The following is a 10384-nucleotide window of genomic DNA, read 5'->3' on the forward strand; positions in this document are numbered from 1 at the left end:
TCAGTATGGGGCAGCTGCTGGTGGGAAGCAGAATGGTCTATAATTTCAAATGATGTTTCATCTTGTCAGCTGTGTTCAGGCGACTCCACTGTTAAAGAAACTGCTGCCCACCCTGCCTGCGCTGTGGGTGGGGTTTCCACACCGACCAACTCCCCACAGGCCAGTGAGTGAGGAGCTGTTATTTAATTCTGATCCGGACACTGTGGCTGCTGACTCGGTAAGCTGGGGGCCCAGGTCACAGCACGGCCTCCAGTTCAGAGCCAGTGACAATCCTGGGCCTCCCACACTCCACAGGGCAGCATCTATAAACATACTCTCAAGGTTCATGGAAATCAGGGCGCGATCTCCATGCATTTACCTGCCTCCTCGGGAAGGGTGGAGGTGCAGAGGTGAGGTCTCGGAGGGTCCTTATTGCAGATGTTGGGGTGTCCCACTTTCCTGCATCAGCTCAGGAGTTCTCCAAATCCCTTGTGATAAGATTTTCATGGTGGTCCTTTTCCATAGCCTTGATTAATAAGTCGATGGTGATTGGCTTGACTCAATCACCAGCCCCATAAACACCACGAGTCTCACATGGGGCTGGGATCCCCAGCCTTCTACTCAGATAGTTCCCTCTCCAGCCAGTCAGTGCATGAACAGAAGCTCAAGAACCAGTGGGTGGAAGTGCATTTGACACAGGAATCTCAAAGGCAGCCGGTAGTGGGGCCACATGCCTTTGACCCTTGCACTTGGTGGCTTTCAAAGCCAGCCTGGTGTAAACAGTGAGTTCCAGGGCAACCTCAAGGGCTTGGACTCTCTAGTGGAAAAATTCACATGTAAATCTCTCTCAAGTTCATGTCTTTGTGTGCAAAAGGAAGGCTGTCCACCCCTTCCTTTTCTGTGGCTGTTGGTTTTGCCTTTTATTTTGTTTGAGACAGGGTTTCTCTGTGTAGCCCGGCTGTCCTGGAACTCACTCTGTAGACCAGGCTGGCCTCAAACTCAGAGATTTGCCTGCCTCTGCCTCCCGAGTGCTGGGATTAAAGGTGTGTGCCACCATCATCCAGCTATGTACCCCTTACTTAAAGGGCATTGATTGCAAATGAAAGTATGAGTCCACCAAAGTCCAACTTGGGGAACCAATGAGGTTCTTTGGTTCACTGACAGAGCCGCGTGAAGGGCTACTTAGAAGAGTGGGTGACCCTAGAGCAGCCACCCAGCATGGATAGTAATTTCTCCATAGATGGGGTCCCCCTACTTTCTGTTAACCTCCCACACACTATTTATTTAAGCACCTCCCAAGACCACAAGGTCCTGTGCAATCACATCAAGCTAACAGGTGGGGTGGTTGGAATCCTGTGAGGGAACACCAGCAGTCAGCAGGATAGATCTTGAGCCCTAGTGAGCAGTCACTGAGGCACAGTTAAAGATGTCTGCTATGTTCAGGGGTGGGAACTGTGGGGAGCTGGTATGGGAGCTTTCTTGGTCACTTGCTGTGAGCCCAGTAAAAGTCGGCTCCTTGGAGAATGAGCTCCGTGCCTTTTAACCTCTATCTTCCAGATCCCTCCTAGGCAAAAATCCTGCAAGATACGTATTTCTTATATAATGATATTGTACCTATTAGTTTACATACTAAAACAAAACCCTGTATTTTTCACTTCTACAGTGTTCTTGTGGAATTTTTCCCAAACCAGTCCCCTGAGAATTCCTGTCATTTATTTTATTTCTTCAGACAAAAATGTCATTCTTGCCGGGCTTTGGTGGCGCACACCTGTAATCCCAGCACTCTGGGATGCAAAGGCGGGTGGATTTCTGAGTTCGAGGCCAGCCTGGTCTACTGAGTGAGTTCCAGGACAGCCAGGGCTACACAGAGAAACCCTGTCTCGAAAAACCCAAATCCAAAAAAAAAAAAACAAAAACAAAAAACAAAAAAAAAAAAAAAAACAAAAGTCATTCTTTGTTCCAGATGATGCCAGGGTCACAGATTTGGGTGTGGTCGTGCTGTGTGGGGTTTCCTTGCCTGTTCTGTGCGGTTGTAAATTGCTCTGCGTTCCTTCAGAAGTTATCTGCAGGAAGCTTTTGAACCTGGATGGAGCTCAAGTGTCTCAGGGGATGTTTAGTTACTTATTTTTGATCTTTGTCTCTACTTTTGCTAACTTCCCGTCCCAGAATGCCTTGTAAGATCTCTTTTTGGGAATCACTGTACATTAAGGATGTCACCACACAGTTTATTGAAAAACACCTTCCTCTGGTGAACCACTTCAATTTCGCCAGAGCAGGGCAGACAGCCTAGGCAGCTGTGTTTTGCAGGAGGCGGAAGAGAGTTCCACTCAGAGAAACAAAGCCAGAAATGGGGCCCAGGCTTTCTCCTCAGCAGCCAGTGAGGGAACCCAGATGGGAGGGCACGCAGGAGGTGGCCATGGGCTTTGCCTGGTACTTCCCAGGTTCTACTTGCTGTTGGGTGAGTTTTCATTAACACAAAGTGTATGCATGGCTGGAGTGTCTTCACCAGGATGGGAAACCACGAAGGGGGGGGGGCGTGGGAGAGGCTATGTGGTTTGCATTGTACAAAATTTGGGGAGAAGGGACCAGGGTGAGCGATCACAGCGCCCCGGAGGGAATTGGGATTCTCTCTGACCAGCTTCATCTGTCTCCGAGCCTGGGGTCTTTCCAGCCTGGAGGGGCCAGCAGTAGGGAGCAGAGTGACCTTGAGCGGGCGTGTCTGCATCTGGAATGCTGCGGAAATCCCTGTCTTTCTTGGGTTGGCCAGGAAGGGATCAGATTACCTTCTGCTCTGTCAACCGAGGGGCTCCCTCATTGGGATAGCCAGGTCAGGACAGACTGAGGGGCCCCAGCTGGTTTGCGGGGTGTGGGAGGGAGGCCAGGCAGGGCCAGGGACCTAGCGGAGAGAGGAGGCTCGGAGGAGGTGCTGGCAGGGGAGGCTGCTGCCAAGGCGCAGCGTGGGGCGGTGGGATCCGGAGCAGCGCGCGCCGTTGGGCGAACAGACTCGCGGGGCCGAGACCCGGGGACCCTCGGCGGCGGCGGGACCTCTCCTCTCGGGCGCCAAGGGGACGCGCACGCGCCCTCGTCCTCGCGCCCCGCCCTCCGGTCCTCCCCGCGCCGCCTCCCAGCGCCATTCCCCGCGTCCCCTTGTCCGGGCCATGGAGGGTTTGGTGCTGCGACCCGCCAAGGACTACCGGGTGGTGCTGCTGGGCAGCGTGGCGGTGGGCAAGACGGCGCTGGCCACGCAGTTCGCGTGCGGCCGCTTCCCCGAGCGCTGCGAGCCGTCGGTGGAGGAGCTGTTCAGCAAAGTGATCGAGGTGAACCGGGCTCCCGCTCTGCTGGAGATCGTGGACACGGTGGGCGCCGAGCATCTGGTCACCCTCAAGGACCTGTACATCAGGAACAGCGACGGCTTCGTGGTGCTCTACAGCGTGTGCGACGAGGCCTCGTTCCAGGCCGTGCGACCGCTGCGGGAGCGCATGGGCCGGCTGCGGGGCTCGCGCGCCGTGCCGCTCGTGTTGGTGGGCACCAAGGCCGACCTAGACGCCGAGCGCCAGGTCCTGACGGCTCAGGGCCGCGCGCTGGCCCGCGAATGGCGCTGCCCGTTCCTGGAGATCACGGCCAAGAGCAAAATGATGGTGGACCGCGTGTTCACGCAGGTGGTGCGCGAGATGGAGGCCCTGGCCCCGCCGGGGCAGGAGGCTCCCCGCATCCCCGCCAACGCCCCGGAGACGTGGCCTGCTGAGAGGTTCATTGGCTAGCGCGCCACGGTCCACTGGCCCTGTGCCTTTCCCCAGAAAGTTATCCAACCGTAAACAAGTGGCTGCTTTTCTGTATATTCACCGCAAAGGGTGTTGGTGCTTCAGTTGGCCTGCCTCTCTTTCCTCAAAGTTAGGCAAAAACTTCGGAACATCCCCGCCGTTGACCTCCGACTGTGCTACGAGAAGAAACCAAAATTTACATTTTACCGTAGAGAGAATTTACAGCCCTGTTCAGTCTGTTTCTGGACTCCCACCACCCGTCTAATTTTTGTAAATAGTACCTCGGGAGCTTTTGATTGGTTGGGAAGTGTGCACTGAAGGTTTCTTCAGCTTTAGGAGGGTTTTCTCTCCTTTACAGCCTTGAATCCGGCAGTAAGATTTTCCTCAACACGAATTCCTAAATATAGTTATGACTTATGTCATGTTGGTTTGAAAGGGGATACTGTACGGGGGACAACTATGCACACACACAAAGATAGCTCAAAGATAGCTCGGCCCTACCTTGTAATTGACATTTAGCTGGTTTCCACGTCCCCTGCATTGGAAATAAAATTAGAAGTCGGTAATTTTTAACATGTGGCTTTCTAGCTTGTGTGTAAACCTGTCACTGCTAAAGCTTTACTTAAAAAAACAAACATTTTATTGTGTGTATTGTGTGCTGTGAGTACATCGTGTGGGGGCACACGTGCCGAAGGGGGTAACCAGGGTTTGGTCCTCCGCTCTTGTTTGAGACTGAGTGTTTTTTGTTGTTCACGGACTTCTGGGTTCACTTGTCACACCTTGTTGAAGGAGAACTGAAATTATAGACACGGGCTGAGATTTGAACTCAGGGCCTCAGCTTTGCAGAACAAGTGAATTCCCCAGTGAGCCACCTCCTGGCCACTAACTCCTAAAGTGTTCACATACCTTGTCTCTGTGTTATTTTCCAGGAAATGAATGATTGTAAGGAGAAGGGGAGTGGGCCTCCTGTCTCCTGGTGTAGTCCTGCAGAGTTGCTGCCAGGAGCCAAACGGTTTTTTTTTTTTTTCATTTTGTTTCTGTCTGAATATCTAGCAGGACAGTAGATCATTCGGCGGTGTTTCCCTGTGACAGGAGTTCTTAGTGCACTACTTTAGTAGTTCAGGATAAGCTTTAAAAACTGACCTTTGCGGTGTGCATGTGCACAGTTAAGTCCTCTCTAAGGATGTGCCTCACAGAGACTTGAAGTGCCAGGGTGGGGGATTCCCAGGGGTCCCCACCTGCTCAGAGGAGAAGGGGCTGGGGGATGGGAGAAGGATTGTGGGAGGGGGACAGTGAGTGGGATGTAAAGTGGATAAAATAATGATGATGATGATGCTACTACAAGTCCTCTTTAGCCACAACATAGTTTTCAGTTTGCAGCCTCACCCAATTAAATATCCTTCTAACACAAACAAGAAAGTTTAGAATTGGGCTGGAGGGATGGCTCAGTGGTTAAGAGCACTGGCTGCTTGCTCTTCCAGAGGTCCTGAGTTCAATTCCCAGCAACTATACAGTGGCTCACAACCATCCATAATGGGATCCGATGCCCTCTTCTGGTGTGTATTCATATAAATGAAATAAATAAAAGAAAGTGCGCGCGCGTGCGTGCGTGCGTGCGTGCGTGCGTGTGCGTGCGTGTGTGTGTGTGTGTGTGTGTATGTGTGTCCCTCCCTCCAGACTTCAACCATCTCTCTAAGGCTCCATTTCAGAGATGAGGAGGAGTTTGTGGGGACAGTGGGAACACTCCTTGGCCTCCACATTGTGGTCAAAGGCAGTCCTGTTATTGGAGCAGATGAGCAGTAAGATTCTGCAGAGTAAGGCTCTGCAGGGAATGCAGTTCCCAGCCTGAGAAGCTGGCCTCAGGACCAGAAGCAGGGTGGCTCCTTCCAGTCCTCCATCGGCTTGTGCTGAGGTCTTCAAAGACTGCTTATATGTCCCTGGGTCCTAGTCCCTATGAGTATCAGGCCTTGATCCAATGAATCGTTTCCAGCCAGGCTTTTCTGCCTGTGCCTTCTGGGATGACCTCATATACCCCCAGTTAGATCCAAGTTTCCAGTGGAGAGTCCAGGCTCCTCCTGACTGGCTGGTGGGCCTGACTGAGCAGAGTGTGAGGCTAACTCCTCTACCCTCAGGAGTGTGCCCAGGAGTGTGGAAGAAGCAGCATGACACACAGAGACATACAGAATCACACACACACACACACACACACACACACACACACGCGCGTACAAATTAAAGACATCCATACAGGATTATACACACAGACACACACAAACACACACACATGTACACAGTTAAAGACATATACACAGAATTATATACAAACACAGACATACTACAGGATTACATACATACAATTAAAGGCATACATACAGGACTATCTACACACATATACACAGAGATACAAATGTACATGCACACAGTTAAAGACATACACACAGGATTTTCCTTCATATATTTCTAACATCTGTATGCCAGGCATAAGTTGCCTGTGTCCTTTTGGTGACAAGAGTGGCTGGCCTAAATGACTCTAAAGTGAGTTTGCAAGGGTCAGGGTGGTTGGTTGGTTGGTTCTTGCAGGTTCTGTTCCCAGGCTAGGCACCTCAGGTGAGGTGAAACCTTTCTAAGTCTTGGCACTGTGGCCCTATCCTGTGTAACTAAGGAATATGTGCCCCAAGTGGCCAAGGAGTGGGAAGAGAAGGAGGTAGTGAGTGGCCCGGCCCTGGGCGTGGCAGAGCTGTCTAAGCACCTGTGATTAGGGCTGCTGTGGGGCTGAGGACCTCTGGTGGCAGGGAGAGGGGGGTTAAAGTGACATCACTTCCTCTTCTGAGAAATGCCCAGTCCTTTCACTGGTGTTACATTGCATGCTCTGCCTTGTTAACACAGGACCTTGACCTGTGGTGTCATCTTGTGGTGGCAGTCTCTGCCATACCCCAGTGACACTCCCCAGTGTGTGTGCCCCTAGTTGACCTGGACCCTCAAGGCTGGTCTGCCCTACTAGAGCTCTTTATTTCAGAGGCATAATATGACCTAAGGGATGAGATGCTACTTTCGAAATCACAAAAGGGTCACCGTCTGCCATGCTTGTCCCTTGAGAAGCACACACATTCGCTGACAGGCCCTGTGAGCACAGCGAGGATCTGGTGTCTCCAGCCAGCAGCAGCTGCTCAGGCTAGCCTGGAGGTGGGTCCTTCCAAGGCGAGCCTGAAGAAGATGGAGTTCTGATCACATCTTCAGAGACCAAAGTGACCCTAAGCCCCTCCCCCTCCCCCCCCCCCCCAGCATGGAGAACCCACACTACTGTTCACTGAGCTTGAGTCAGTTTGGTTTTGGTTTATTCCGCTTTACATCAGTAAATATCCAAGATAGCTTTGAGGCTGGAAGGGGTTCTGATTGCAAACCTCTGAAAACGTAGACCTGGCTCTGTTCTCTGAGGAGTTCGGTAACTAAAGTGAAAGTTTCCCCAGGCAGGACATCGTGAGACGGCCTTTAAGGATGCCAGGTGTGGAAGACTGCTCAGAAGGAAGTGAAAGATTTTTTTTTTAACTGGGATTGCAGAATAATGAACACCTAGTTGAGCCCTGTTGCCACACACTGGGAAGCTGAAGGTGACCCACTGTAGCCCGTGGCCTGCTGAGGTTTCCCAGTAGAAGGCTGAAGGTGAGTTGTCTTAGTCAGGGTTTCTATTCCTGAACAAACATCATGACCAAGAAGCAAGCTGGGGAGGAAAGGGTTTATTCAGCTTACACTTCCACATTGCTCTTCATCACTAAAGAAAGTCAGGACTGGAACTCAAGCAGGCCAGGGAGCAGGAGCTGATGCAGAGGCCATGGAGGGATGTTACTTACTGGCTTGCTTCCCCTGGATTTCTCAGCCCGTTCTCTTATAGAACCCAGGATTACCAGCCCAGAGATGGCACCAAGGGGCCCTCCCCCCTTGATCACTAATTGAGAAAATGCCTTACAGCTGGATCTCATGGAGGCATTTCCTCACCTGAAGCTCCTTTCTCTGTGATAACTCCAGCCTCTGTCAAGTTGACATAAAACCAGTAAGTACAACAGGCAAGTCACTGTGACTTTCATGGGTCTGCATTCCGAAGGACACTGTGCACACGGGGACCCACACTTCAGGTGCCACCTCCTTTCCAGTACTTTACAGACTTTCAAGAGCTGGAGTTTAGGATTTTGTTTCCAAGCATAGCACATTAGCTGACACTGCCTTGGCTTATGGAATGATTAATATAGTCTGGAAATTGACATCATAGCTCTGGAATGGCTGTAGTGACCACTGGGACCTTGTGCTTCTCTCCATTGCGGAAGAAAACGAGAGTGAGTTCAACTGGTGTGTGTGGGGGAATCATCACGTAGATGCAAACTGCTCCTTCAGTTCTGGGAAGAAGGATGTGCTCAGGTGCTTAGCGAAGTGAGGGTGGAAAGTACTCCCTCTGATCCTCCACCTCACCAACTGCCCCTGGGTCCGGAGGGCATGAGGGTGGGACTTCACTTCTTTGTGAAATTAACTCCTTCACCAGAGAACTGGAGAAGCCTAAGGTTAAACACCCGGTCTCTAAAGCACTTTCCCAAGGAGACTAAGCAAGCTTAGATGAGAGGGAAGTCTGGTCAGGTGAGCTACAAAAGGACCCCAGCCAGCGGGCGGGGTCTGTCTATTGAGGCGGAATGAAAAATACATTGTGTCCTGGGTGACATGAGCCCTGGCATGAAACCTGAGCGCCACTTCCTCAGGCCAGCTGACAAGGGCTTAGTCTTTTACAGTATTTTACCCCTGACACAGGATTTCTCTGTTTTGCCCTGATTGTCCTGAAATTCGTTCTGTAGACCAGGCTGGCCTCAAACACAGAAAGATGCACCTGCCTCTGCCTCTCTAGTACTGGGACTAAAGGTGTCCTAAAGATGACCCACTATCGTCTGGCTCATCATAGTATGTAAAGCAGAATGACCTCGTATTCAGAGTGGCCTCCAGGTGCTGGGGTTAAAGATGTGCACCCCCAGCCTCCTGGCTTCACTGCGGAGTACAACGTCCACAATTAACTTCACATATGGCCTTTCCCATGTTGGAATAGTTTCCTTTTAGCCCCAGTTTGTTGAATGCATTTATCTTGAGATGGTGTTCAATTTTGTCTAGTGGGTCTTCTTTTTTTTAAGATTCAATGTGTGTGTGTATGTGTGTGTGTGTGTTTCAGATGAGGTGAGTGTGTACTTGGTCTCTCCATTCTGAATTCCATTGCTGTCCTTCAGCTGTGCGGTCAGGTAAAGGCTGACCTGTGAGGCTCCAGGCGGATGTGGAGGCAGGATGGCAGCTGAGTGAACGTGATCTTTTCTCTCGTGGCTTTTGTCAGCGCTGGCCCAGGAAGGCACGGCTGACTGTGCTTGCTGTTACCAGTTTACCCTTTAGTTCCATGACCACGTCAGGGGCCCAAGCTGCACTCTCAGTCCATTCATTGTACAGCAACAGTCGGGCGAGGTTGCACATTCAGAGTCTGCGCAGGAAAACTAAGCTGTCTGCATTGTTAATTTTGATTGGAATAAGAAACACTTAAAGTTTTCTCAGTTTTCTCAGTAAGGCACACCTTTGGGCATGGCCATGAGGTGTTTCCAGAAAGGGTTAGCTGAGGACGGAAGACCCTCTCTGGAGCGAGCGGCACCATGTAATGAGGGCTGGAGCAGACAGTATAAAACGGGAAGGAGTGCAGGAACCCATCCCACTGTTTTCTAATGGATGAGTCAGGAGAAAGCATCCTCGGCCCCGGCTACCATGTCTTCCTCACCAGGATACATCCTCCCAGCTAAAAACCAAACCCTCTCACCTTCAAGTTGCTTTCTGCCAAGTGCTTTGCCGTGATGGGGGAACAAACTAATAGACTACATCTTTGAGAATTTGCCTCCTGTGATGGTTTGTATATGCCAGGGAGTGGCACTATTAGGTGTGGCCCTGTTGGAGTAGGTGTGTCACTGTGGCTTTAAGACCCTCATTCTAGCTGCCCAGAAATCAGGATTCTGCTAGCAGCCTTCAGATGAAGATGTAGAACTCTCAGCTCCTCCTGCACCACGCCTGCCTGGACACTGCCATGTTCCTGCCTTGATGATAATGGACTGACCCTCTGAACCTGTAAGCCAGCCCCAATTAAATGTTGTCCTTATAAGACTTGCCTTGGTCATGGTGTCTGCTCACAGCAGTAAAACCCTAACCGAGACACCTCCCTTCCGGTTCCCTAATGCCCTACCTGCTGGAACAGCACTGTGAAGGTGCCTGGGCAGGGATGAGCCTTTGGATGCTGATGCTGGAGAAAACACAGTGGTGGTGAAGGCAAGTCTTCCCACCAAGGAGCTGGCTGTTACTTGAGCCACATAAGGACTCAGCATTGCTGACGGCTTTTGGCAGTGAACACCCAACAGTGTAGACACCAGCTTGGCGAGGCCATTTGGGCTGAGTCCAGGCTAAGCCTACCTACCGCCTGGCTGGATCCTCCACACAGGCCCTCAATGGCTGGGCACAGGCTGACTGCACAGGAAGGACTGTCTCACACACCCTGTCATTGGCTTCCTCACCTGCAGTAGATGCCCCTGCGGTGACAGATGTGACAGATGTAGTCACTGATACACCAGTGAGAATCTCATCTTCCCTCC

General features: G+C 51.4%; 1 protein-coding gene across 1 annotated transcript; it reads left to right on the forward strand.

The window, feature by feature from the left end:
* Positions 1-2788: 2788 nt before the first annotated feature.
* LOC127687830 (ras-related protein Rap-2a-like) lies at positions 2789-4387 on the forward strand. The gene has a single exon (XM_052186678.1). The coding sequence runs from the start codon at positions 3138-3140 to the stop codon at positions 3738-3740; it is 603 nt and encodes a 200-aa protein (XP_052042638.1). The 5' UTR covers positions 2789-3137; the 3' UTR covers positions 3741-4387.
* Positions 4388-10384: the final 5997 nt, after the last annotated feature.

Source organism: Apodemus sylvaticus, chromosome 6 (assembly GCF_947179515.1).
Source record: "Apodemus sylvaticus chromosome 6, mApoSyl1.1, whole genome shotgun sequence".
NCBI lineage: Eukaryota > Metazoa > Chordata > Mammalia > Rodentia > Muridae > Apodemus > Apodemus sylvaticus.